At 38.4% G+C, this 26,796-nt stretch overlaps 2 protein-coding genes across 5 annotated transcripts in view; one reads left to right on the top strand and one right to left on the bottom strand.

The window, feature by feature from the left end:
* The window catches only part of LOC100650142 (furin-like protease 1), a 224,845-nt gene that overhangs the window by 58,878 nt on the left and 139,171 nt on the right, over window positions 1–26,796 (bottom strand). The gene's annotated exons all lie outside the window — the stretch shown is intronic.
* Window positions 698–9,441, top strand: LOC125386334 (dynein axonemal intermediate chain 2-like). Its single transcript, XM_048412145.1, has 10 exons — window positions 698–880; window positions 2,464–2,625; window positions 2,935–3,035; window positions 3,615–3,772; window positions 4,401–4,578; window positions 5,015–5,451; window positions 5,729–6,000; window positions 6,263–6,544; window positions 7,210–7,865; window positions 8,492–9,441. The coding sequence occupies exons 1-10, from the start codon at window positions 698–700 to the stop codon at window positions 8,808–8,810; spliced, it is 2,748 nt and encodes a 915-aa protein (XP_048268102.1). The 3' UTR covers window positions 8,811–9,441.

Below are 26,796 nucleotides of genomic sequence, written 5' to 3'. Positions count from 1 at the left end.
GAAAGGGAGAGAACGCCGTTCGAGGGCGTTTGCACGCGTGAATGTTCTCAGTCGAATTCTCGGGTGTTTGTCGAAACAAGGCAAATATCGTTCCGCCTGAAACTTTATTCGCTTGGTGAATTCATGAATCTTTCAGCACTTGCTGCCGCTCTTCTCTTTCGACGGTGAACCCAGTCGGCATAGCGAGCGCCGTTACAGACCCGCGAATTATCGCGTCGCTTTTTGCCACTCTGACGCGCTCTTTCGCCAACAGAGAAAAAGGTTACGGAGCTCTTCTCGACGTATGATTTTTCCAAAGGCTGCATTTCTTCTGTTAAATCAGGTTAGACGCGTCACAGAACGCTGCCTTTTTTTGTTAAGTTAATACAAGCTTGAGAATCGCTTTAATGAAATGCTTGAAAACTCATTATTTAAGTAACGTTATTTTGAAACAATTAAATAATCTCGAATATATAATTTCTGAGCCAATTACGCTGTTGTTTACCGCTTCGAAGAAACGTAAAGATTCTGCATTTACATTTATGTACACTAAATTATCCCCCTTCATCATCATCATCTGTATCAATAAAGATAATATATATAATATAATATATACATATAAACAACTCTTCTCATTGTATCTTACATATGTAATTGAAACTGCTGTCAAATCGTATCGTAAAATTTTAATTTACGCAGATTTGATCATCCTGTGGGAATGGAGATCAAACGGGTGTACGTGAAAACGCGCACCGAGTTCGGAAAGCATTGCATGTTCGATGTGCGTGGGCCGCAAATGGATGCCATTATCCATCCAAACCCCACCGATATGAACGACTATATCAAGAGGAGTCACTGTCACGTCGAGGTGCAGCACTCGAAGCAATTGGCATTGCACGAGGTTAGGTCGACGTCATTAAAGAGATTACGGTGCTGGTCGAACTGACTTTGGTTTGATACATTCAGCGCATCTGCATCTACGTGTGCATCGAGCTGAGTCACATACGCGAGACCTATACCTTGTTATTGATCTCGATATAGGATTTTCTTTTTCTTTCGGAAAATGGTTACGCGACGAGCGATGTAACCCGAGCCACGATCTCATTAGTTCTTGCCTTGCATGAGATGATTCACGAGCCTCGCTTCAACCGTTTTATTAACAACTTAACGACGCCCGACATTTTGGCTAGTGTTCCGGAAATTCGGTGAAAAATCGAAACCAATGCTGGGGGAGGAATTTGTTTGTTTTTCACGATTGAATTTGTCAATAGTTTTTATGCCAATAATGAAAAATGAAATTTTTGGCAATGAATAGATGAAGTTGTATAAGGTGTTTTACAAGGAATAGTCCAAAAGGGAATGAAATACTTCTGTGTACAAGAGAGAGCAGAGTAAACAGAAATCGATATCTTGAGCCATGAGAATAAAAATATTTTAACGAATTATACCACGATAAATCCGAAGTGTGAGCTCGATACCTGTTATTATGTCCGTCAATATCCCGGGTAATTTATTCAATTTCGTTTTCACAGAGCTTAAGAACGAAGTTAAGGTGAAGCTTGACAATATAACGAAAATTTCGCGAACGTTTCGCCTTTGCAAAAAAGGCAGCTAAATCCGTGGATCGGATATGTTTTGTGTCCGCATTTTACCGGGTTAGACATCTTTATATTCTTTATTTTACAAAAGAACGAAAGCAAGCGTAAAAAGTCCGAAGGAGCAAGGGAAATCCAAGGAAGCGCAAAAACTGAAGAATCAATTTTGTTTGTTACTTTGAAAGTTACAAGGAAATTTATATTTATCCCAAAAAATCTATGCTCGTTCCCTGTTACGATAACAAAAACGGTATCAACTTGTTGAAAGCATTCAGTCAGATTGAAACGACTCAACGAAGGCGCGCAAATCCACCGAAAGCTTTGTTACTTGAGGCATCGAGCATGCAATTTTATCTGAGACTATAGTTTTCCCGGCATCTCCAATAACACATATAGCCAAGTAAGACGCAGTTTTATCAATAGACGTTACATCGATCCAATCACAGGCGAAAAATTTCAACTCGCAATCAGTCGTTCTCCTTCTGTGCGTTTTTCAAATTTAAATATGTTTCTTCAAAGCTGATTAATCACGATAACGTTCCTTTGAAAAAGTTTCATGTGTTTATAATCGGTGCGGAGTAGCACAAGGCTAATCGTTATTCGATCGTGTCGAATATCGTATTATGCATACTAATTAATCCACACAAGTGTACGGTTGATAATTTATCTATTAACAAGCATGGAATGCTAGGATGCACGTGTAATATCAATTAGAGTGTTGAAACGATTTTTCCGTGAAATAGCTACGTTTGCACGATACATTCGTGAAAAATCGTGAAGATATCACATAAATTATTCGTTGGTTGGGTCGAAAGCATCTCTCGATTTACCTTAGATTTTCTAGATTTTCTAGATTTTCTTCTCTGGCGTAACTTTCGTCGAAATGTAGGTTCAAACGGACAGTAAAACGACGAAAAAGAGCGGAATGTTTCACTTCGAGGGCGGATGGCCGAAGGATATCAATCCGCGAGACGAAGAAACCACCATGAGGTTTCGACGAAGGATCGAAAAGGACGACAATTGGGCACCGAAGCTACGTTACTTGTTTCAGGTAAATCATTAATCCATCGAGCACATTAGAAAATCAGTGAGTTAATAATCAGTTAACAGGAACTTCTATACTTACGAAAGTGAAAATATAAACAAATCTTTAAATTTCATCTTATTTATTCGTTGTTGTTTTGCTCTTGAAATTCGTTTATTTGTTAGTCGTTGAAGTGATTTCATTCTCCGAGCAGGAGATAAGATTTTCACATTAACTGTCCTAAGTGGCATCGATTCTTATTAGGATCGTAGAATCGTTCAACTTTTACAACTGTATTGGTAATTAAGAGGAAGGTTACATTAAATTTTTTCGCAGATGATGGAGCACTATGTTCTTCAAAATGGCACGGTGAACATTCACGAGTACTATTTCGACAATATGATACCAACACCCCTGGTACAGCCTTTTGGCTTTAGGTGAGTGACGTTAAAATTAAATCCGATTTAGCTTCAGCTCCTTCCACATATCACACGACTTAGTCTTTCACATAATCAATAAATCTTTGTCGATTAATTTCCTTTGTATTAATCAAAAATCTTTCTAAAATTCTTTCAAAAGCAACTTATTAACTTTTTTAAACAACCAGAAATTAATCTTTCACATTTTTATTATAGGTATTCTAATTCTGCAACTAAAGTTTGTTGTAAAGTTGCAACTAAAGTACATTTTTTAGATTATGTTTACTAGTATAAAATTCAAGGAGAATTAATGACGCAACGCAAGATATTCGCAACAGCTTAGACAAAATTTCAGAAGTTCAGTAACGTGGACCAATCTACAAACAAATTTATATTTCTTATAAACTTGATTAACGTATCATTGCGATAAATCATCCCTTTAAATCGATCCCTAGTCGATGATGATTTCAATCTTCAGTTTTTGGGGGATGCAGGTTTATCTGATGTGGTTTGTCATTCGAGGCGATCGCTGTTGTGCCAGAAATGCAAAGGCAGTGTAATATTTGAAACGATCGTTTCCTGGAAATCGCTTTTCAGAACCGTGAACTTGTACAATGATCCAGAGACGCCGAAGAGGCCGGTGACCAATATCTCCTGGTCTCCGGATTCTGGCAGCAGGATAGTGGTATCTTACTGCTTCTTGGACTTTGGGAGGGTGCCAGATTACAGTAAAAAGCTGTACATCTGGCAGGTCGGTAGGTAGAAGAAAAGTTTCACTACGCTTTCCTATCTTACCCCTCCGGCACCATTTTCGCCGCATTAGGAAGATCGTGGGGCATTTGCATCACTTTGCATTCCTTAGCATAGGTCGTGTAGATCGTAGACACTCGCGATAGGGAGGGAGGAACCGTGACGAGATACGAGCTCTTCCGGATTTCAACTGCTCGGATTCTTGTCTATCCGCCGGTTTTCAACTGCGAGACCAATAGCTTCGACACATAATCTACCGTTGGGTATGGGTCTCCTTGTATTGCGCTATATCGTAACTAAGGATTAATTACGTTATTGTATTCGTATAATCTCGATAAAATTGTTTGCAATAGTAAAATGAATTCTTCGACGCGAGTTGAAAAAGAACATGAAACATATAATATGTTCCATTTATAAATATCGTATTCATCCACATATACCGATGAAAGAGTGTAACGTGTATGAAAGTCACGCTCCGACGCTTAAATCCAACTAGCTCGGTCGACGCGACACGTAAAGATTCGTCACGATGCGACTCAAAAAAATTGATGAAAATCACTCGAGATAGCAACCTTCTTTTTTTTTCTTCCGCATAATCCGGATTATGAAACGCTTCTGTCATTCTACGAACAGACAATCCGAACGAACCTTACATGAGCCTGCAGCCTCCTACACCGTGCGTGTGTTGTGAATTTAATCCTCGAGATCCTTCCGTCCTTGCCAGCGGTCTTATGACGGGCCAAGTCTGTAACTGGGATATCAGGACCGGGAATACGCCTGTACAGTACTCTAATTTGCAATACAGTCACAGGTAAGCGACGAAAAGAGAACGCGTTTCATCTCGTGATACGTTAGACTTTGTTTCATCGGACAAAATTCCGAAGACTCCTCCTGGACTTTTGGTGTTCGTTCGTCGGTGAACGTTTACTCGAGAGAACGCTTTACTCCGAGTCTTAATATCAAGGAATTTCTATGTCTCCGTTGTTTATCCGTAAACCACCGTAACGCGAGTCCGCAGGATGTTTTTCGTAGGTTTCATTTTGCTTTGTGTCGAATGTGTTTCTAGTGCGAAGGTTTCCTTTATTGAGTTTCGCTTCTGTCTTTATACCGAGCAATATAGAGAATGTTCGCAGAAACGATAGCTTCGATATCTTCGTTAGTTTAACACGTTTTTAATGCGACTAAGAAAACGTAATTTAAATACAAATTCATTTAATCTCCAAATATTATAACGACTAATTTTTCAGGGAATTCGCGAACGCGGTGAAGTGGTTACCATCGAAAAGCAATACGGAATTTTTCTCAACGTCGACTGACGGTTGTGCGATGTGGTGGGACACGCGACATCTCCAACAACCAACCGAAATTCTCATGATCGATTTCGAGAATCCAAACGAGCCAAACATGGACCACGCGATCGGTGTTTCATGCCTGAATTTTGGCCCGATGGTGGGCGCGAAATTTATGTTTGGTTTGGAGAACGGCGTTATTTTAACCGGATCGAGAAAAGCGAGATCGAATGCAGAGAAAATGGCGATTAGGTTCACAAGCCATTTTGGTGCGGTCAAGTCAGTCGATCGAAATGTCTTCAATCCATCGATATTTATGACCGTCGGGGATTGGAGAGCTCGAATCTGGGCGGAAGACACCAGAGAAGATTGTTTGCTTTCCACTCCGTATGTTAGTTTTCGCGTGTTATTAATTTCATCTGTTCTATCTTCGCCGGTACATTAAGAGAACATTCGTTGTCGTATTTAATCGTAAAATTTTCTACTTAATTTTTCGAATCCTGATAACGGAGACAGCGAATTTGGAAATACGAGCTAAATATTCTTTCAAATGACGCTATATTGGGACAATGATACAAAATCCTTTTAAAAGATGCGATAAAATTCTTATTTCGTAAATTTAACTATTCATGTTTGACTTATGTAATTGTTCTATTAATAGATTTTTACGAGAATACCCAACGGGTGGCTGCTGGAACAAGACAAGGCACTCTGTTTTTTACGTGACGACTGGCTCTGGACAGTTGTTAGTCTGGGACATTCTTCAAACTCTTCGGGAACCAGTTTTCACGTTGCAGTTATGCGATGAAAAGCTAACTTCTCTCGCGCCGTGCGAAGAAAATACTCTTTTGGCGATTGGCAACTACGTCGGTAAGGTATTCCTGGTTGAACCAACGGATTTCTTTCAGTCGTTCGACAAAAAGGACAGAGGTGTCCTTTCAGAGGTAAGCGTACAGCCTGTTCTTTTTATCATTATTTAGCCAAATGCGCCTTATCAATGACGTGATTCTTCCGAATCACGCGAAATAAACACAAGATTCGCTCTTAAACTTCCAAATTGTATCTCCAAATGTCTGTTGCACTTGCAAGTAACGATAAAGTTCCCTTTTTCTTTTTATTTTCTATGCGGTAGTTAAATAACACTCGTAATTCTTTTTATATCATAAACATTTTTGTTAGTTTGAGAAAAGATGATCTTTTTACCAGTGCTTAGACAAATGCTCGAAAATTACGAAGGCAGTGGATTCACGATTAAAGGAAATCAAATTGACGCAGAAGATGGCGGCTGAGGATTATAATGCAAACGTTAAAATCAAGGACAAATTTAAGGGGCCAAAGAAAATATCGGGGAAGGCGAAAGGCAGGGAGCCGAACTTTAAAACGAACAGGAATCGAGAGAGAACTGTATATAGGGAAAAGAAGAAGACTCGAGACAATGGTTTGCAGATTTTGGAGGCCGAGAGGAGATACTTTGACGCTGTACAACAAGTAATGCAATGGATTCAACATTCCGTTATCCGTCTCAACTTTCTTTTCTTTCTCTAAATTTTAGGATGTTGACGTTCGGATTTTTATTGTCTTGATATAACGAAATTTCTAAAAACCGGTAAACGTGATAAACGAGTAGAGACGAAATTGGTCGATCTTATTCGAATTATGGTTTTTAGCGAAAAATTGTCCGCGAACTGTGACTCAAATCTATTTTAAAAGTTAAAAACTACCGAATATAACTCGTGCGCGATAATTCAGAAAGATTTCGAAATAAGAAAATAAACTTTCATCGAGTGTCAAATTTATTAGCGCTAAACTTTCGGGATAAACTCCTACTAAAATAATCAGATTCATACCTTTTAAAAGCAAGGGAATTGAATTTATCATGTCGAAACGATGTGGTAATGAAAACCTTTTAGGAAAATGAGATCCGCATTGATATGCATAACGATGTCGAAACGAAACGCTTCCAAAAAAATGTAAAAATGAAATTTTCATTCCATTCAAGCGAAGAATGAAAACCTTGCGTCGAAACTCGATTTAGATGCTTTTTTACTTTTTGCGTTTTGCTTTTGAATCTAGCATATAAGATTAGAAAACACCAAAAGAGTAGATCGACTATTCTTCATCGAACATTGATCTAAACGTTATTTGTTTGTTAGGGTGTGGAAGCTTACGCGTTTGAAACCAACCCAGACATAATTCCTATTGTACATATATTTGCCACAACGAAGAAAGCCGAAAAAAAGCGAAAATCCTCACGGCCAGCTTCGGCCGGTCGCAATCGCGGTCCCGTCTCCGTTGAAGCGAAGAAGACTGCAAAAAAGTTTGTGTCAAAGGAGCCCGTTGGAATTCAAAAAGCGGAAAGACTAACCTGCAAAGAACCGATATCTCTATTCGAACTATCGGTACGACGTTCGATACAATCGATGAAGGAGGACGTATTACCGGATCTCAGTTTAAAGATAGACAAGAAGACAAAGAAGAGGAAAAAGCGCAAGCGACTCTTCGTGCTGCCACGGCCTTGCGAAGGGGAGATTTGCAAACCGAAAGTCTGTTGCTGGAGACCCAGCATGGGATATAGAAGGGAAGAGAAGCCGAAAGAAAAGAAAAAATCGACTTTGGACAAGGATTCTACCGTTTCTATTAGATCCTCGACGGATGGGCGGAAACGTCGTAGGATGAAAGGCGATGTGCTTAGGGAAATGCGGGCTCCGCCTACACAGCTCTGGGAGGATGTCTTGAAGGCCAAGGCAGAGATTCAAGTAGCTAGAGAAATGTGGAAGAGGCGCACTATCCGATTGTCCGTGAAAGTCAGGTAAGATGCTATTGTCCAGTGTACGGTTGATATTTTTAACAAGTAATTTACTTTCACCAAAACCGAGGTTTTCGTGTCCGATGTCACGCGGTTATCAAAATTGTCAATTTTTTCTCGGACAATCAATGTTCTACCATGATATTCGAACGTAAAAAGAAGAGATTTTGATCTGGTTCGTGCATCAATTACAAGTGACTCATCAACACGCGAATTTTGCGTGATACGTGTAAAATTTGGCTCTTTTTGTTATGCATAGCGTGTTATTTGAATTATTGATTCAAGAGAAACTTTTATTCATTCTTTTCTCAGGAAAGGTCGGAAACATCGATTTCGGGAAAAAGTTAATCGAAATTTCTTTCCTGTTTTCTCTCGTGCTTTTTACGAACGAGTTTCGAAATTGCAGGATCCGTAGAAAAATACTGATTTACACTTTTCTTACATTTTTCTCGAAGTCAAAGGGAAATTAATCTTTCCGCGTAACAAATTTACATCAACTTTATATGTAAAACAACAATTTCGAATTATAAGTGATATATACATACCGATAATACATACGCGAACTTGATCGCAAAAAGCTTTTTATCAAAACTTGTAAAACTTCAATTTTTTTCTTTGCTCAAAATTAGGAAGCGACGTCCTAGAAAAATAAGAGTGGTAAAGAAATCTACGGTAGATGAACCAAAAGAACCAGGCAAAGAAGAGAAAGGGGATATAAGAACGGAGGAATCGAAGGAAGAAATGGCGAAAGTGAGAAAAGCGAAAGTACCGGATCCTTGCAGCCCCCCGCCGGTAAAAACTGCCGATGAATTATACTCGGATATCCTTGGTACTACCCCGCCACAATTGCAGAAGGAGAGAATCGTAGGCAAAGATTACCTCGAAACGTACGCTCGTAGAAAGGCCAGAGTTTATCCACGAATTTCGGAGTTCGGGCAAACGAAGTAACTGCCGCATCGGAACGGTAGAACTCTAGTTAGTGGTAGCTGTTAGTACTTTGCCAACTGGAAAAATACGAAACGATAGTATTCGATGAGTGACGATCGATTTTCAGATTTCTTGATGACACGTTCCTCCTCGATTCGGCTCTCGATAATCGAGGATAGGTTGCAGTCTTAGACCTAGTTTTATCGATAACAAGATTTTGGTAGTCGCTGTACATTTTGACTTGGAAATTTTGCTTAGATACATTGAGCAATTTGCTCGTTAATAAACCTTGTAATTTAGAATGACGTTTCTTTTGTACGATGTAATTTATTTTGGCCAATGTGGAAGCGTGCCAACCGTTGCATGGCTTCTACTTGCTAGATATTTATCGCGTTACGTTTTGTTCCTCAAGAATTTGAATTAAATTCCTTGCGATTTTCCTTCGCTTTTTTTCATTCCGTGTAAACGCGGAATAGTCTCGTGCTCAGAGAAGAATAGGGAGAAAATAATTTGTACTCCTCCTCGATTAAACGATAGACGCTGCGTTAGGGAATTTTATTATTAATAAAATAATTACGATTAGGAGCGAGAATATTAGGTTTGTGTATATACATATAATTTTAAGAATTTTATACGTGTACTGTACGCAAAGTAAAATTAAAGAACCGACTTCCAATGATATTCCTTGAATTTTTTCAAATAGTTCATCGAAATGACCAAAAACGAGAGTTATTTAGAACGTCGAAGAGAAGAGTATTTATTTTCAAAGTTCGTTGAAAAGAAGAATATGTAAGAAGGATTATAGCAAAGCTTTGAAACATTTTCGAGATCATCGCGTGATAAATTCGAGAAGGAAGATCTAACGATCAAAGCCTAGTTCCGGGCAGCAATTCAAGGAGACATTTCCTGGCGACCATGTCCAGAGACCAACTTCCGGGATACTAGGTAGTATCTTGCATACAAAGACATGGTCGCGTGTGGTGAAAGCTACGCGAGTGTTGGCGAGAATACACAGTTGAAGAGACTCCGAGTTGGCTTTAAATTCGCTTTGCAAGTTGATGCTACGATCCTAAAATCTCGACCAATTTCACCTAAGAATTTTTAGTCGAACATCGTGAGTCGCAGAAATAAAACATAGAAACACAGAAAACTACCGCATCAAGATCGTTTGTTAGAAACGAAACGTCGAACAAAGGGGAAGTTTTATCCGTGTCAAGTTTCCGCCGGAATTCTTCTTTTCTCTTACCCTTTTCTAGAGTATAATTCTCACTCCTTCGCAAATTTCCGCGTATGTGTTCGGCCGCTCGAGGAACTCTGTTCTTTTAAATTTCAATGTTACTTGAACAATCTAATTAATCAAGATAAGAACGTTTTGCACGTATTAATAAAGGAACCCCAAAGACGGAGTAAAGATCTGAAATACGAGGTCCGCAAAGCGTTTGGTAGAAGTCCAAATTCCACGATGGATTCACAGTCATGCCCATCGCGCAAATCTTTCTCCCGAAACAGAGCTCTTAGTAATCACCGATTTCCCCTACGCACGGAATATTCAATTTCAATAGGCGCGAAACTTTAAGCAGCGTCGATCGCCGAGCAACTAACTCCTACTGTTTCGTTTATTGCAACGATTTTAGTAACGTTTCAAAAGGATCAACTCCGAGTCAAAGAACCGAAAACTTCGCTAATTTAATGTCCAACGTTCCATTTTGCTATAAGATGCACAATTCTTTGGGCAAAGTAGGTTTTAAATTGTAGACAACTGAAACGATGATTCGATTGTTCGATTTGAATTTCACTGTAAACTAATAGATGTTTGGCAAAATTGGATTATTCATCATATTCAAGAGATTTGGTAATTTTCTGCAGGCGTATTTTAACGAGTATATAAGCGAGTCTAACGAATACAATACATCTTCTGTAGTATTAGGTTGTCCGAAAAGTTTCTTTCGTTTCATAAAGTGATAATAGATGAACAATAATTTTTGTTTTATATTATTTTATTGAATTAGGTATAATCCATTTCATTCTATTTCTATTATTATGTTCATGCATAATTCAATAAACTAATATAAAACAGAAAATATTGTGCGTCTATTATTTCCTTATAAAACGAAGGAAACATTTCAGACAACTTAATATATTAAAAATCATTGAAATTGGGGAATTTGTCCTTCGGGATGAAATCCTAAATTGTGTCATCTAAATTACGCGTTTCTTAATTTAAGCTTCATTTCTGAAGCTGAATTTCTTCTGATGCAGGCCGCATTATTAAGAATTTAAATCAACTTCCTTTTCTCTACCCCTGAATATTAGTCCGCTTTCTTTAAGTTAAAATCGCTGCCTCGTGAAAGTCCGTGGAACGAAGCTAATCGGATTGCTATTCAATTTTGGCTTATGCGTTTCCGCAATATTTCTCGATCCGTTTACGGGGTTGTGAAAATTCTCGATCGTTCGACGGCATTAGTACGACTTAAAGAACGCGCATCTTCGCAAGAAAAAGGATATCTTTTTCTTGAGGATTGAAACAAATTTCCTTCCTTGGTAAACGATGTAGCAAAGATGTGAAAAATATACCTTGTAAAATGAAATTAGAAGATTATCCAGAGCGTTCTAGCTGCAACATAATCTCGAAATCATGCGCATGTTAAAAGCGTCGTAATCGAGTTTGGATCGATGTCCAGCATCGAAATAGATCGTCAAGTAACATCGCGATTTACATAATCCACGTCTACTATGTTCTCAACGTTCGATAATCATAATTGCGCATTCGTGCTTCATATTTAATATCTATCTTATGTTTTCGGTTTGAACCGTGGGAAATAAGGAACAACACTTGCAACCTTGTTCTCCCATATAGTTAAGAAAAATTTTGAACGAATTATTCCAACTGAAAACAAGGAAAGGAAACTGAATCTTTTGAAACTGAAGTTTTCAAAATAAAGGAATGATTGAAAATAGAAAATTACTGTGTAAAAACAGAAAAGAATTACAATTGTTCGTACTAGCAATCATTCATTCGTTATCGTTTTATCATTTCACAATTATTTCCCTTTTATCGTTGATAGGAATTCGTTCTTCCGAGTTTTTGATCCAGCTTGAGCAGCCTCGTTCTTACTAGTGAGGAGATTACAGTGAAGAAGTGACAGTAACGAATCAAAGGGTATCGCTCTTTGTATCCTGTAATCCCGTAAGTAAAGCGGGTCGATCCTTTGCTTAACGTTTTCCTGTCTGTCCCACTACACTGCAAGGAAATCAGAAAAATAGAGAAGCACCTGGTTTTGCCGACAATTTATATTTTAAACATTTTCACCGATTTCTCGCATTGCTTTTTCGTCTGGATTTTCGGACGTTTCCTTAATCACCGCAATCTTTTTTAACTAGAAAGTATTCCAAATAAACAAGAGCAAGGTTATTTTGAAAAATGTACGCAAAAAGGTCGGAAGTATTCGAGTTGAAAGAAAAGGGAAATTTTTACACTCTTTCGAGTTAACCATTTGCAATTTTATTCCACTTCTCGCTTCGATTTCGCAAATCCAGTCGCTCTTTGAAGGTAACATAAAAACAAGCAGACAACAATTTCTCTAGTACAGGCTGTACAGCAAAATAGGACTGGAAACTAGATAGGAAAACAAAAAAGACCTCTGTCCGTAAAACAACTGGAACCGGTCGTGGGAGTTTCATTAACTTTTCTATACAACGAAATGAATAGAACGCAATATCGAGCCACAGTACAAGATACAATCGAGGCAACTCGACAATAATTTTCGTCAAGGCTCGAGATTTCCATGCTTTCTATCCGGCAAATCGAACGAATCCTTTGATGCAAACGAGTTTGACCGAGTTTGCAGGTGATATAGGTGGATACGGCCGAGCCGAGCCCATACCGAAACCCAGGCAACTGTAATCGCGAAACACCACCGCGACATTAATGCAATCGATATCGAGTACATTGCTCGCTTACTGGACCGAATAGTCGCGGATTACGATGATCAATTTACCATTTAATCACAGAAGTTGATACAACGCCGCGGCGTGGCGCGACATCGCCTACTCGTTGCCCGATATTAGATAGTCTCATTATTTATCAGACGTCATTGATTTACCTGGAAACAGTTAACTAAACTGATTAACGATAATGTCGCAGGATAGGTATTGTGATTGTTCCTTTCACGGTGAGATATTCCAGTGCGCCATTTAATTTGTTGTTGAATGATTAAAACCTTTTTAAGGTCGATTCTCTACTAATCCGATCGAACTCGCATGACAGAATCGAATGTTGTCCGACTTCGATTGCCGCTTTTGCGTTGTTCGGTTGTTATAGGTATATTCGATGTTCTATGACGTTTAGTTTGCGATCGCAAATAGTGTCGAGTTTCAGCTTTATCTCGCCGATACAGAGCAATTTGCGTTTTGTATTCCACACGTGGTATCGCATATCGTGAAACTATGTACCAACTGGATTCGAAACTCGGTTTCGAACTTGCTAAGAAAAGAAGAGATCCAAGAGGACAAGTTACGAAGCATTATATTTTATTCTACTATTTCTGCATGTTTGTAGTTTATACGAGGCAATCTTTATCAGCAGGCAGACTAGACCGCTGCATTAAGTAGATTCGCAATTTTTCACGAGCAGTCCAGCGTGAAAAAAAGCCCCGCGGCCGGTATTATGCAAATGGACAAAGTATAGGACAAGCCATTAAAACGGGGAATGACGAATGAGGCGGATAGTGGCACCTGTGCTGCGTCTTTTAGGATAATGACTGGTGTCCACTGCACAAATAGATAAAAACCACGTATTCCCGAAGGGAATAATCTCACGAACATGTTTGACACGCTCGACGCTTATGAACATTTAATTAAGTTATTAAAATCATTGACTTATTTATGACCTGAAGAAGATAGCGAGGCAAACCTCGATACTGTGTATTCAATTTTAATTATATATTAGACCATTGATTAATATCAATATTTATCATCACCGTATTATATCTTTTTTTAAATTTGCATGATTGAGATTCGTTTCTCTTCTGTCGTATAACGTTCGTTTCAGGAAATTTTGGTTTCAGGATAATTTTACAGACCGTGCGTTAATCGTAATCGCTCATTATTGTAATTTACTTTAATATCGCTCTATCGTATAATTCTTCGCGCGAAATTTATTCAGTTTTAGTCATTTACAGTCACGAATTCTCTATTTCAATAATTTTAAATAGTTCAATAGTTTTAAATTTTATACTTCGTTAGAAACCGTATTCCCTCCCGTTATTTGTACGTTAAAGTGGTTTGAACTTTCACATCTATTGTATGACAAGAGATGAACACTTGGCTCTGTTTTGATTCGTTCGACTAGATACCCGTGTTATCTTTTGCCCTAGCGTTTTCGGAAGGACAATATTCGAACAACGTAGAATAATTTACAACATTAGATAACAAGTCGAAATATCATAATTTCTTTAAATAATTGTTTAATGCTTACGTTAACGGATCGTGTTGTTTTATCATTCGCTGCGAGAATGAAATAGTATTCTACCTTTCTATACGAACTCGCGAAAGTATTTGAAAGATCTATATATAAAAGATGCCTACAAGTGTTCGAATACTTGTATATTTCATATTCTTAATTTAATGTCTAAATAAATTCCATATTATATTTTCATTATATTGGTACCTAACTATTATTATCAGAAAAACATGCTGTTGCTAACACCAGTCGTGGCTATCTAGGAAACTAAAGAAATTTCGATTCGAAAGCATTGGATGCCATCTGCGACGGACGTCTCATCACCGGCATTACCAATAATTATCGATAATTCCCTGGTGACCCGGTGTAAGCACACACTTGACCATTCCAAGCGGGCAAGGGGCGTCGTTTTGACACGGACGTTCGTACGTCCGTCGTGCTTGAACAGGGCTGCAATAGATGCACCGACATCGAGTGCATGTCCGACCCAGCCGAGTACACCGACCGCCACTTCCTAAAGCGCTTACTTCGTACACAACGAATTTGATTTTGCCCTCCGCAATCCTGGCTCGATCGCGTTTCCTGTCCTGTGCAGCTTGTTTCCCTTTCATCCTGTACGCGGCCAGATCCACCGAGCCGGTCCAAGCGTCTGGGAATAACGATGAGCTTGCCTCGTTCCGGTTTCCCAGAAAAACCAACCAATAGATTTCACTGTTTTCACAAGAGAAAGGTATGCACTCGATGACGACAAATAATGATGCAACTGGAAATCATCCGACTAGCCGTTCTGTAGCAAAAATTTCATATAGCGAACACTTTGAAATTGGCCTTAGAACGATTTCAACATGGTTAACGAATCTCCATGGATTATTGCCTAACGCGCAGAAATGAGAAGTCACATGTACCTTTCAATTAATATTTGCCCCAAGAAATGGACAGAGTCCATCTAACTTATCTCTATTCTTAAATCTACATAAATTAAATCTGTGGCGGCACTCGACAACAAATACCGCCACTCAACACTAACTAGCCAATAGACACGGTAGCGCAGTTGTTAGCGCTACTTGACCGTGAACCTCCGAGCAGGACGGACCTCTCAGCCCAAAAGGAATACCAGGCGTAGGTCCTGACAGTGAGCGCGTCAATCTATATAGTATCCAGTTAGAAAGAAAAAAAAGTGACAAAAAGTGAAAATAGTGAAAAATAGTGCTCGTATTACCCTCATTATAAATAAAAATAAAAGTAAATAAAAAAATAGAAGACAAAGATAATGAAATCGAAATCAAGGAGGCGGAACCCGCGAAGGGTTAATAACTAACAGGGATACAAACGAAGGGGAACTCATACCATATAAAAACTGCGTAAAATATCTAGGAGTAAATATAGATGATAAAATAAACTATAAGCAACACATTGAAATCCAACTCTCCAAAGCCAGCAAATTATTCTGGAAAACAAAAAGATTGTTCTACTCCAGACATTTCAACAGCAAAGTAAAAATCCTGTGTTACCAAACGCTAATCGGACCTATTATAACCTATGGGTGCCCAATCTGGTACAACATATCAGCTTCACTAATGGAAAAAATTCGCATATTCGAAAGAAAATGCATCAGAGCTTGCCTGAGTATTTACAGATCAGAACACAGCGGATACAAAAAATACGTAAAAAATAAAAAAATATACGACTTAGGCATCGCAACATCCACCGCATCGACTGTCACATCTTAAAACTAACAAGAAACCACTTCGCGCAAGCTGCGAAGATAAAAGAAAACAGTTTAATCTTCGGTTGCTTATTTCCGAACGACTCATATTACAAAAGTACATTGACAACAGGTTACATCCCCCCCCCCCCCCGAAGCTCTTCTATACCTAGACGAAAGAAACTATCTCCAAGACCAAAATAATATCCCAATAATATACCATATAAAAAGAAAAATAGGGATTAAATCAATACTCTACGAGGAAAACTTAGATGGACGGACTGCAGACACTAGGTGGTGATACAACATGGTCCTCCCCCAAAAAGACACAGAAGACAAGCACAGAAAAAACATAATAAATCATAATAAAAACAACAAGATAAAGAGCCACAAAACGGCAACGCTCAAATCTACCACCGTGTAAAATTGTAAATATGTAAATACTGTAAATATTGTAAATAAATATTGTAATAATTCCACAAGACACCCCTCCCTTCCCCTCCCAGTACACCCTCTCCCATCCCTTCCCAATATCCCACAGCCCTTCAGAAACCAAATAGATTAGCGAACTGTGTTGTTTTTGCGACCAGGTGTTCAGGGCAGAGACAGAAAGAAAAAAAACAATATCGTACATAAGCACCGCTCTACAGCGACTTAAATTTAAGTTACAAGTGTAAACGAAAAAAAAATGTAATATTGCATGGTTATGTTGTACCGTCACGTATCGGTACTTTTGCCTGAACAACCTCACAACCGAATTCATCGTTTATAATGGAAAATACACATATGTAATACACAAATACTGGTCAATAAACACTATTTAAAAAAGCAGTTGTTAGCGCCTTAGGTTTCGAACGGGTTCGATTCCCGGCGCCCATAGTCCTATTTTTCTTCCACGCATCAAAAATAGAACAATAATAGCAGTACCCCAGCAGCAACGTCTACAGCCGGCAACTACAATTATCACGGATAACATATTACACCTCAAATCTAAGTTCAATGTATGTAATATAGCTCAATGTTTGACATTCGAGACAAAATACGAGCAAAGTAGTTTGCAGTTCAAACTTGGGACTTGGTCAATCCAACTCGAAACTGTCACTAAGAGTACGAGTGGTTCCTAATTTCAATAACACTTCCAGCATCAAGCTTTCAACTCCCGAGTCGAAATTAAGAGCACCTTGAACTCGAGGACAGACCGGAAGTTAGCAACGTCTTACGCTTTATATGTTCGTTAACGGACTTTAATTAAAGTCCAACTGAGGTGTCCAGTCACTTGGCTGGCATTTTGATCGATGTAGCGCAGGATCACGCGCGATTTTCCTGCCCGAACAGCGGTCGTATCTGAATGGCTTGCTGTGCGAAACTCGGGGGCTCGCTACGTCGCGATTCCAGCATTCCATTGTACTGGCAAAATTGGCCGTATTAAATCGCGCCCACTGACGCGTAAGAGTACTACGATTTATGGGACGCGCGATAATGCGGTGCGCTGCAGGTGTTGCGAGAGGGATTACGTCCATATAAAGGGTACGATACGCTTTCATTAAAACTTTTCTATCGCGATTCAAGCCTTTGTATAAGTGCCAATAATTTTCGGCTTGCGTAACGCTACATTAAAGGATAATGGATCATCTCTTTTGATCGTTTATACATATAGTGAAATTTGAAATAGAACAATAGGACTAATCGTCATTTATGATTTAAATTTAGTATTTTTTCAGAAAGTTGTATAAATTTTTACTGACTCTTGTCGAATAAATAAGATTTGAAAACAAAATTCTCGATTACTATACACCGTTGTATCGAAGGACCTAAATATAAAAAATGACAACTCTCGGCACTCTTTTGAAAAACCGCAAACGAACTTCTTACTCGGCTCAATGCTTTAAGTTGAAATCACGTTATATTAATTATTATCGTACGTAGTTCTCTTTCTTGAAATTTGCAAAGCCTCGACGAAAAAAGAAATCTCGCGAGAGGTAGGGGGCAAGCCAACAAGCTGTAAAGCGAATTTCATCAGTTTCGAAACGACTTCCTTGGTCTTCTGCGCCCTCCTATTTTTCGACAAACCCGCCAGTTTATAGAAATGATCGCCGCGAAATAGCAGTCGCTTGTAAAGGGGTTAACAAGCGCAGCCACGTGACGAATAAGAGGAAAATTCTAAGCTTGGCGCAGTCGCGCGAACCCTGCTTTTCATCACGTCGATTGTAAACTACCTCTCTAAACGTGCCACCTATTTATCACTAAATCCACGGTAAAAATGAAAACACGACGCATTGTTTAACGTCTAAAGCCCTTACGCAATTTGTTTGCTGAAATGCGCAATTTCATTGCTAGAATTTTTAGGATATTAAGAATTTTACATCGGTTCAAATTCGATTAGAGTTTGGGAAATCTTTCATAGATGCAACATTATGTAAATGCCAATTGCAATTGAAAAACGGAAGTAGTCAGCATTCTGCGTTTAGCGATTAAATCCAACTTCTGGTTCCCAAACGTGGCGTAATTCTATATCAGCCGTTATTTATAATTTAGAAGAGGACGTAGCTCGTCATATCGTTGGTTACCAATCTTAATTCGCTTAGTATTTAATTTTCTCGATTTTAGTACGTTGGTGGAAACGATGGTAATTGAAAAATTCGCAATAATTGAAAATCTCGCTATGGTTCGGATGCAACATTGCTGCGAAGTTCGTGCTAAAATGCAACCCTCATATTTCCGAACAGTGACTGATCTCTGATTCCCCCTGGTATGCGGCGAAACAGTTGAATTGTGTTTGGCTTGTTTCTTCGCTTTTATGCAAATGCACCTCTGCTTCGGTGGCGCGGTGAACTATGCGACTCTGACACGACTTGGACGCGATTACTTTCAATGACGTTTGTCTCTTTCCTTCACCCATTTTCTTTCTCTCTTCGTTTTTCTCTCTGTGTGTCGTGAACGGGTTGCTTTATGGAGTGAAGAACGCTGTTACCGCTTCGACACTTTTTCCCTTGGAAAGATTAATCTTCTCCCTGCGACGTGTACAGGGTCGATGTGCGAATGTATCAGAAAAATAGTGGAAAAATCGAAGCTCTTGTTTAGAAATCAAAGGGCGTGGAACTGTTCATCGTGATATGAGTGAATGGAGCTATTAAGCTGATAGCCTTAGCGTTTTATGTTATTCTATATTGGGATTTGTTAGGATTTCGGAAAATAATGGGAAAATTTGAGTATTCTTGGCAATAAAGGATGGCTAAATGTTGGAAATCGTGGGCAGATGTCAGATAGAATCAATTTTTGTAGAACTTTGTATTCAATTACGTTAACACGCCATGCCATAACGATCGAGTACCAGAATGGAATGTTTATAACTTTCCAGACGACTGCTTCTGTTCCAAAGATATCCATAATAAAAAATCTACAGGAACAAGAATTCCAGTTTAATGATTGGCCGAAATACAAGAAAAATTTTTAAATAATCACGCACTTTTTCTTCTTTTTCGTGTCTATTTATATTGCTCTGATCCATGATAAACTAAATCCTAATAAACTACTTCGCTCGTAAACTACTTCGCTTCATAAACTAATTCCTAGAGTCATCATATTTCACCAAGCTCGTAAAAATATATTATCTCTTTGCAGTCATATTAGTTAAAAGATGGATACGATCTAGAAGAATAGATGTACAAGATATCATTTTGTATTGTAGTGCGATCTTCAATACTAAGGTTCTGTACCAGGCAAGGCAAAAGATTAAAAAGATGTTCGATAATTGAACGGAATTCATTTGTACGTATCTCAGGTGGAACCTATCGTAGAAATCCGCTTCTTTGTCCCATTCTTGGAAACACCTTTCAGCCATCGATCACCGGAAGTCTCTTTGTACCGCGAAACAGAACACATCGAAAGTTCATGGATGCTGGGACACCGCTTTCCTCAGCCGAGCAATAATACGAATATGTCCTTGTCAACGGCATTCGCCTCGGAAGGGATTCTAGTCTTGCCAGTGACAATGCTTTATGGGGGTGTACAAAGGGCAGACAAACGTGACCTCGCTTTTCTTTGCTCGCAGGCAACGTTGTTGAATTCGTGATTATTGTTGTATCGCGACATGAAATTCATAAACGCAGCGAAGTAACCTTTTCCCGCGTTTCCCAGACCGCTCGCAATGAAACACTCGTTTGTAATTTCGACATATCTTTTCATAATACCATATTACATTCAAGTTACAAGCACAAAGTATAATACGTTTCATATAGGAACTACTCCCGAAAAGTTCTGCTAACATAGATTTATATGTATTTAAAAATCGAGAGAAAGAATTCGAGGTATTTTCAATTTATTTCATATTGTAATTTAAAAAGGGGAAGCATTTTAAAACGTTCGATAGATCCTCGAAGTAGTATGAACATGTATAAGTAGGCGTTGTTTTGGCTAATTAGTATTCGTTGGTCTTCGTTATGTCCGGTTCAGATTGCAACATTACAAGGGTAGAAGATGTTGTTTTAATGGAAAGTATAATTAAATGAAGCGACCTATTATCTTTACCTTATTAACCATCGTCTCACCATCGTGTTTCATTTTCTTTGGCTCCCATTATTTCGGAACATAAATCAGCCTGATTTACGCCAAGTATTGTACGGCCACGCCAAATTAAGTTCCAAGCGCAATTTTCGCGAAAGTTTAACTTCGTTAGATCATCCAACGAACCAAAAATTACTCGGTAATTATGTTTCTATCTTAATATATATTATAATGATATAAAAAATATATTAGAATGTTACAAAAGAATAAATTGTAATCGATGAACTTAAAAATTGATGCAATTCACGTCTAAGCACACTAAAAATAGTAATTGGATCAAATATATCTGAATCTATCATTTGATCTACATTATAATAAATCAGCAAATGAATACAGCTCCGCTTTAAAAATAATAACAGAAGCTTTAGGTATAAGCCCATCCTTTTAAGAGAAGCAAATGAACTCTATCTCCATATCAAAGTAGTTTCAGACTACTTTGTTCTAGCCCGGACCAATTAACTCTCTGTAAACGAAATGTTGTTTGATTATGAGGAAAAAATTCCACTATTCATAGCAATCTCTTGAAACCTTGAAATCTAGACATTAATAATTTAAAAGAATGTTACACGAATAAGTCACAAATACACAACAGGAAAGCAATAGCCTTATAGTCGACATTTATAAGAAAAAATAACAACAAACTACTATAAGCTTCTCAACATATTCGCCATCGATTTTTAATTTAAAAGTTATCTAACTTTCGCCAGGAGTAAGTTTCGATTAATATTGCTAACGACGAAAAGGAAAATTATATGACGTTATGAAATTTTATTGGATAATCTTCACCGTTAAACAGCGACACAAGGTTGCAAACGAGAATTAAAGAATACAAAGGGGCAAGTAGTTTAAACGCTATTGGAAAAGTGCACACGAATTTCCTCGCTTGTCTATCCTTGATAGAATTACTTCCTCGGAAACTTTCCGCCTGAAACTAGTTAGGTGAAATGTAATGCTCGCGACACTGCTTGTCCAAAGAGTATCCGAAGAACTCTCGTGGTCATGCTTTTATCCTACTTACTTTCGTAGAACTTGGGCCAGCCGCAATCAGAATTCATTGGTTTGTCAAGCAAGTTGTCCCACTCACCTGAAATACGAGAGAGAACTTTCTCTTAACGTGCTTACTCGATGTGTAATAATATACCATATATATCGTGTGCAAAATTAGGGCAAAAGATGCTGGAATAAGATTGTTGTTTTTGATAAAATAAAAATACTGAATATACAATTTAAGGTAAGAAATATAAATTTATCTTAAAGTATAAATATTGTGTAAATTGTATAAATATTGAGATAAGTATTTCGTACGAATATTATTGAAGTTGAGAATTTTGCCTCATTTATTTCTATTCGATAAATTATTCATTATTTACCCTTATGGTATAATTAGTTTCACTAATGATCATTAATTAATATTTCCTTTAACTATAAAAGTTGGGAAATTGTAAACGTAAAGTTGCACGTAATAATTTCTGCTGTAACTAAATATGTAATGCTAAATATGCAAACTAATTAATTTTTAATGCGCATCTTCATCAAACATGCATATTTCGATTCAAATTAGTTCGATATTAAACACGCCAGTACATTAATAAACTACAACATAATTTTCGAAACTTGCGTTGAATCTCCCCAATTCTCCTTAAACAATATTATTGGTATCATCATTACTAGTGATACCAACAGTATTTCGCAAAATCGATACAAATTATATTTTTGACATAAATTAAATTACAAAACATGTACAAGAATACAAAATAGATTGATGCCAAAATTTCCAAAACTTTAAGCAATTGTAATTTGAGACCTAAGTATTCCGATTCGATCAACGTGACTAACATGACTACAAGCGAGGATTCTTCCATCTCAAGATCACTTTTTGTTTATATCGATAGGATTTTCCCTTCCACAGATATCGTTTTAAACAAAACATGATTTTGGATAATTCACTGTCGTCTTACGTGCACACTCGGATCTCTCATTCTTTCGTATCTTATTACTGATCTACGATAGGCTGAACATCTGCACGATGGTCAATGATAGATGCTGACTCAACGCTTTCTTACTACCACTACTGTCTGGTGTACGCATTACCAAGAAAAAAATGTAGGTCACCGCATCTCCAAGAATTTCGACTGCTATTTACCACTCGCGTGCAGTTCAAACGTTCCATTTTGAAACCGCGTATTTTGACAACCAATTGAAATATCCGCTTTGAATAAAGTATAATATTTCAAAACAGCCGTTCTCCTATCCGTATTATGTGAATGTATTTATTGTATCGAGACGGTAGGATAGGTAAAAATATTATGATCTTTCACCAACTCGTTAATTGGTGATTATCGATCCAAGTGGCTTTTGTAGCGTCGAATAAAATACGCAAAATTAATCGATAAAAATGCAAGGGCTTACGGGATATATGAGCAAATTGCAATTAACGAGGATCACTGCAAGATCATACACTGATCGTTTGAATAGACATTCGTAAATTCGCTGACGTTCACAAACGTTCTCTGGTCGTTCTCGATATCCGTTCACGGAGAGCAGACACGCCTAGGATACATGCACGTACGTGGACAAAATTTATGGGCGGTGTGCAGTAGCTAGCGAATATTATGCCCGCCTAATGGCTGCTGTAACGATGCTACGTATACGGTTAAAGGAAAGCGATCTGCCTAAATTCGCTTATTCGTGTAGCCAGGTCGAATGAGACGCGACCTATTTGTGAAAAATTACCGGCAAATCTTTTCGTTTTTCCATGTAGAGGCACAGAGATCGTGTGTTGAAATTATGAAATTAAATAAATTAGTAGAAAAATATTCGAGTATTTCGTATTTTGTAATTAATCTATTAGAACAGAGGTAGGATAGAATGAATAAGTTGATAACTCGTTTTATTATTAAAAGCGACTGGTAAGGTGCAATTCTATATCTAAAAAATCTGGTTAATCTTCGATTCGTATTAAGTACATTTACATATAACGAGATATATATGATGAAACAAATTAAAGCCTGAACTATCTGTGAGTTCGGTAGGTAGTTATGTAATTCCAATAACCGTGATCCGGAAATCATATCATGGAGATATTCTGGTCCAATCAGAAGATCGTGCCGTTTAGTTGTATTGTATTAATTCTGAAAGCCTATCATAGCAGGAACTATCGAGCCTAATGCCTACTCACGATAATTATACTCATGATTATGTGTACCTTCTATTCTCGTTTCCTCTGGCATACACATGTTTCTGCACGCTTATGTCTATGTTCCTCGATAACGTTGTTTCACCTCTCATACTACCATCGTTAATAAACGATGTACGTTTCCCAACAACGAAACTTCCTGCTAATTTTATATTGAAGTTTAAAATAGAAAATTTTTTTTATTCTGGCAGGATATTAAATATAGGCTCCCAAATCCTTACGATTTTCCGTCCCTCGTCGTCTATTATTTTGTCCATGACACGGATAATCCAAAGGATAAGTTAACAGATACCCAATCTCAGAGATCTAATCACTGAAAATTCATCGGACATGTACAAGAAACGTATCGACGATCGGTTACAGCAATTTACGATTGTCGAGAGATTGGCTAATGTACACGGTCGCGATTGTCGTGTAGCTACGATGGATTTCGAAACTCGACCGTCGCGAAGAATACATGCAGCCATCGATTTCGCGTTAGCGGCGGCCAATTACAGCGCGTTTGCAAACGAACCGTGTACGTATCGATGCTCCATTGATTTTCCATTATCGAATACCGTGTAAAAAATGTCTGCGATCGGCGGCAACGACCATGGAACAACGGCGATAACGAGCCCCATGGACAGACCGTGTTTCATACAGAATCAAGAATAAAAGTGCATAAAACTAAACTAGAAATAAAGCGTTTTGTGCGAAACTGCTTTTTGTGATTATGACGTTATGTGACTATCTTTTTGTTATTTTATTCGATACCTTGGAATTATGTTTCCATTGCAATAAAAGTTAGCGTCAATTTTAAAACATTATCCACTGCTAGCGAAAATTCTTTCTCTCTTTCAGTTTTTTGGAAATGTCAACTAATTACAATGCGGCAAAGATGTTTCTTCGTTTGCCTCTCCCGTTTATCTCGCGACATCTGCCACGTCCGCCTCAGCACTTGCAGAGACCGAATCGTGGTTGCTAAACAGTGGTGCGTCAGCTCGCAATTATCGCGTGTAACTCGCTGTTTCACAAGCGAAACAGTAGAGTACCGCGTTGCCGTTTTTGTTATTAGCGGAAGGGCAACGAGACGGGCTTTGTGAGCACCAACAATAAGTACCGAGACAGCTTTGTTTTTTCAGTAGTCTTGTTTTCGATTAATCGCGCTTGCTATTTGACCTGCTGGGAAAGAATTATTTTACCGAGTCTGCTTTGTTCAAAGGTGGCAACGCGTTATTTTAGCGCGTGCAACAACCGTCTGTGCACGCTTTCGTGCATAGGTGAGCTTTTGTTCGGCGTCTGCTCGTTCCTTGTAAGCTAGCGATCGAGCGTGGCTGTTTCCCTGCGAGGTAAATACGTCTGCTTCGTATGTATGTCAAGTTTCGCGAGATCTTGGCTTTGTGAAGATTGGTTGCGAAGCATGGATCTTGTTTGCGTAAGATGAAAGTAGGCCATTTTTCTTTTTAAGGGAATTCGATGATTGAAATTGTATGTGATATTGGGTCGAATTCGAATTAAGTTACAATTTTATCGGCTCGCGTTACGAAGTTCGTTTCGTTATATTTCAATTAAATTATCAGATAAAAGCGATAAGACATAGTTTTAGAACGGCGGCAAGACGATCGGTGATGTTCTGAGTTTGATTTGCGACAAAGTGCCTGGAACATTCGTCGCTAAATCGAAAATAGCCTGAATAACAATTCAGAGTAATTAGTCGAAGCTCATTTTCATAATTACGAAGCCGAGAGATACGGATGAAGGCCGGCGGCGTCGCGGCGTCCTTTCCGCTCGAGATTATCACTAATTCAATATAAACGCGCACGTAATGATACGTCGCGCTTAGGAGAGATTCGCCTAGCTGTTTCCGAAATATTTGCTTCGAATAACGCCGCGCAGCCTTAACGTCGGTGAATTAATTAAACCGCGAGCTCGCGTGTAAAAGCGAGCGATGCGCACCACGCTCGTACTGCTTTTAATTAAGGCGGGCCCGCCCACCACTCCGCGGTAAACGTAAATTTGAAAAATAATACGAAACGAAACTGCATTCGATTCTCGACAGCGTCCGTTTCATTTTCCTCTTACTTCCTTTGTTGAAAGTATTGTATTTGACGTAGGTATAAAGGAGAGGAGATAAAATGGTCAAGATTTTCCGTATAGAGAGATTTCATTCGACGTGGATTGCGTGAATAACGTAAATCATTTTAAAATGTTGATTCGCGCGACTTTTTTCGTCCATTTAATCTCTCGAACGTGTATGAACTTTGCACTTAAAATTCGAATCATTCTTCATACGAGACGATTGTTTCGTAGTGATTTAGAAGCGAAGTAGGAACGCAACGATTCAAGTACAATGGCAGTATCAGCGAAAAAGGCTGGTGATAACGACGAAAGGATAGAGAAGAGACGCTAATTTAAATCAGTCGTTGGCTGGGTCGCAGCCGGAAATTGCCAGAGATGCGAAAGTCGCGTTGGCCATTACTCCTGCAATCGTAAAAGAACTGCCGCTGGTTGGACGGCCATGTTTACGGTGTCGGGATTCGAAGGACGTTTACGTACACCGACGAAATTACACGGGATGAAACAGGGCTGCGAAATGATAGCACACCGGGGCACGTTAATTTTGTCCCTTGAAATTCCACCTCCTTTCCTCTTCTCTTCTCTCTGGGAGGAAGTTTGACACGGAGACAGCTACGCGTTTCCTCCCAGTTTCTACCACTAGACGAGGTTACATTATGCAACCACGTCTGTAATTGACTTCCCTTCCGGCGAAATTTCTTGCAAGATGTCGAGATTTACCGGTAAGACATATTTTTTTACTTTTAATTCGCGAATGATATTAATGGTTTAACGCGACAGATATTATTGCGTTAATGACCCTTAGTTTTGAGACAAAAAATAAAAAGATTTGACCATCAAATATCACAGACGATTTTAAACTCTGTAGAAAATTAAATTTTCGATCTGTTTTAAAGTTCTTGTTGTGAAATTCGTGAATTCTTAGATAAACATATGCCTAGTTGATTAATTTATCCGTATTTTTTCATAGCTGAATATATATCTATCAGAAAACATAATCTGAGATTTCCTGACCGCATCAAGGAAG

Source organism: Bombus terrestris, chromosome 14 (assembly GCF_910591885.1).
Source record: "Bombus terrestris chromosome 14, iyBomTerr1.2, whole genome shotgun sequence".
NCBI lineage: Eukaryota > Metazoa > Arthropoda > Insecta > Hymenoptera > Apidae > Bombus > Bombus terrestris.
This window is presented reverse-complemented; position numbering and strand designations above follow the sequence as displayed.

What these genes read in the sequence shown, in the direction of transcription:
- LOC125386334 (XM_048412145.1), top strand. Translation starts at nt 698, where the DNA reads ATGGAGATCAAACGGGTGTACGTGAAAACGCGCACCGAGTTCGGAAAG. An exon ending in ACTTTGACGCTGTACAACAA is followed by an intron (nt 6,545 to 7,209) that starts GTAATGCAATGG and finishes TTTGTTTGTTAG; the next exon opens with GGTGTGGAAGCTTACGCGTT. An exon ending in CGATTGTCCGTGAAAGTCAG is followed by an intron (nt 7,866 to 8,491) that starts GTAAGATGCTAT and finishes GCTCAAAATTAG; the next exon opens with GAAGCGACGTCCTAGAAAAA.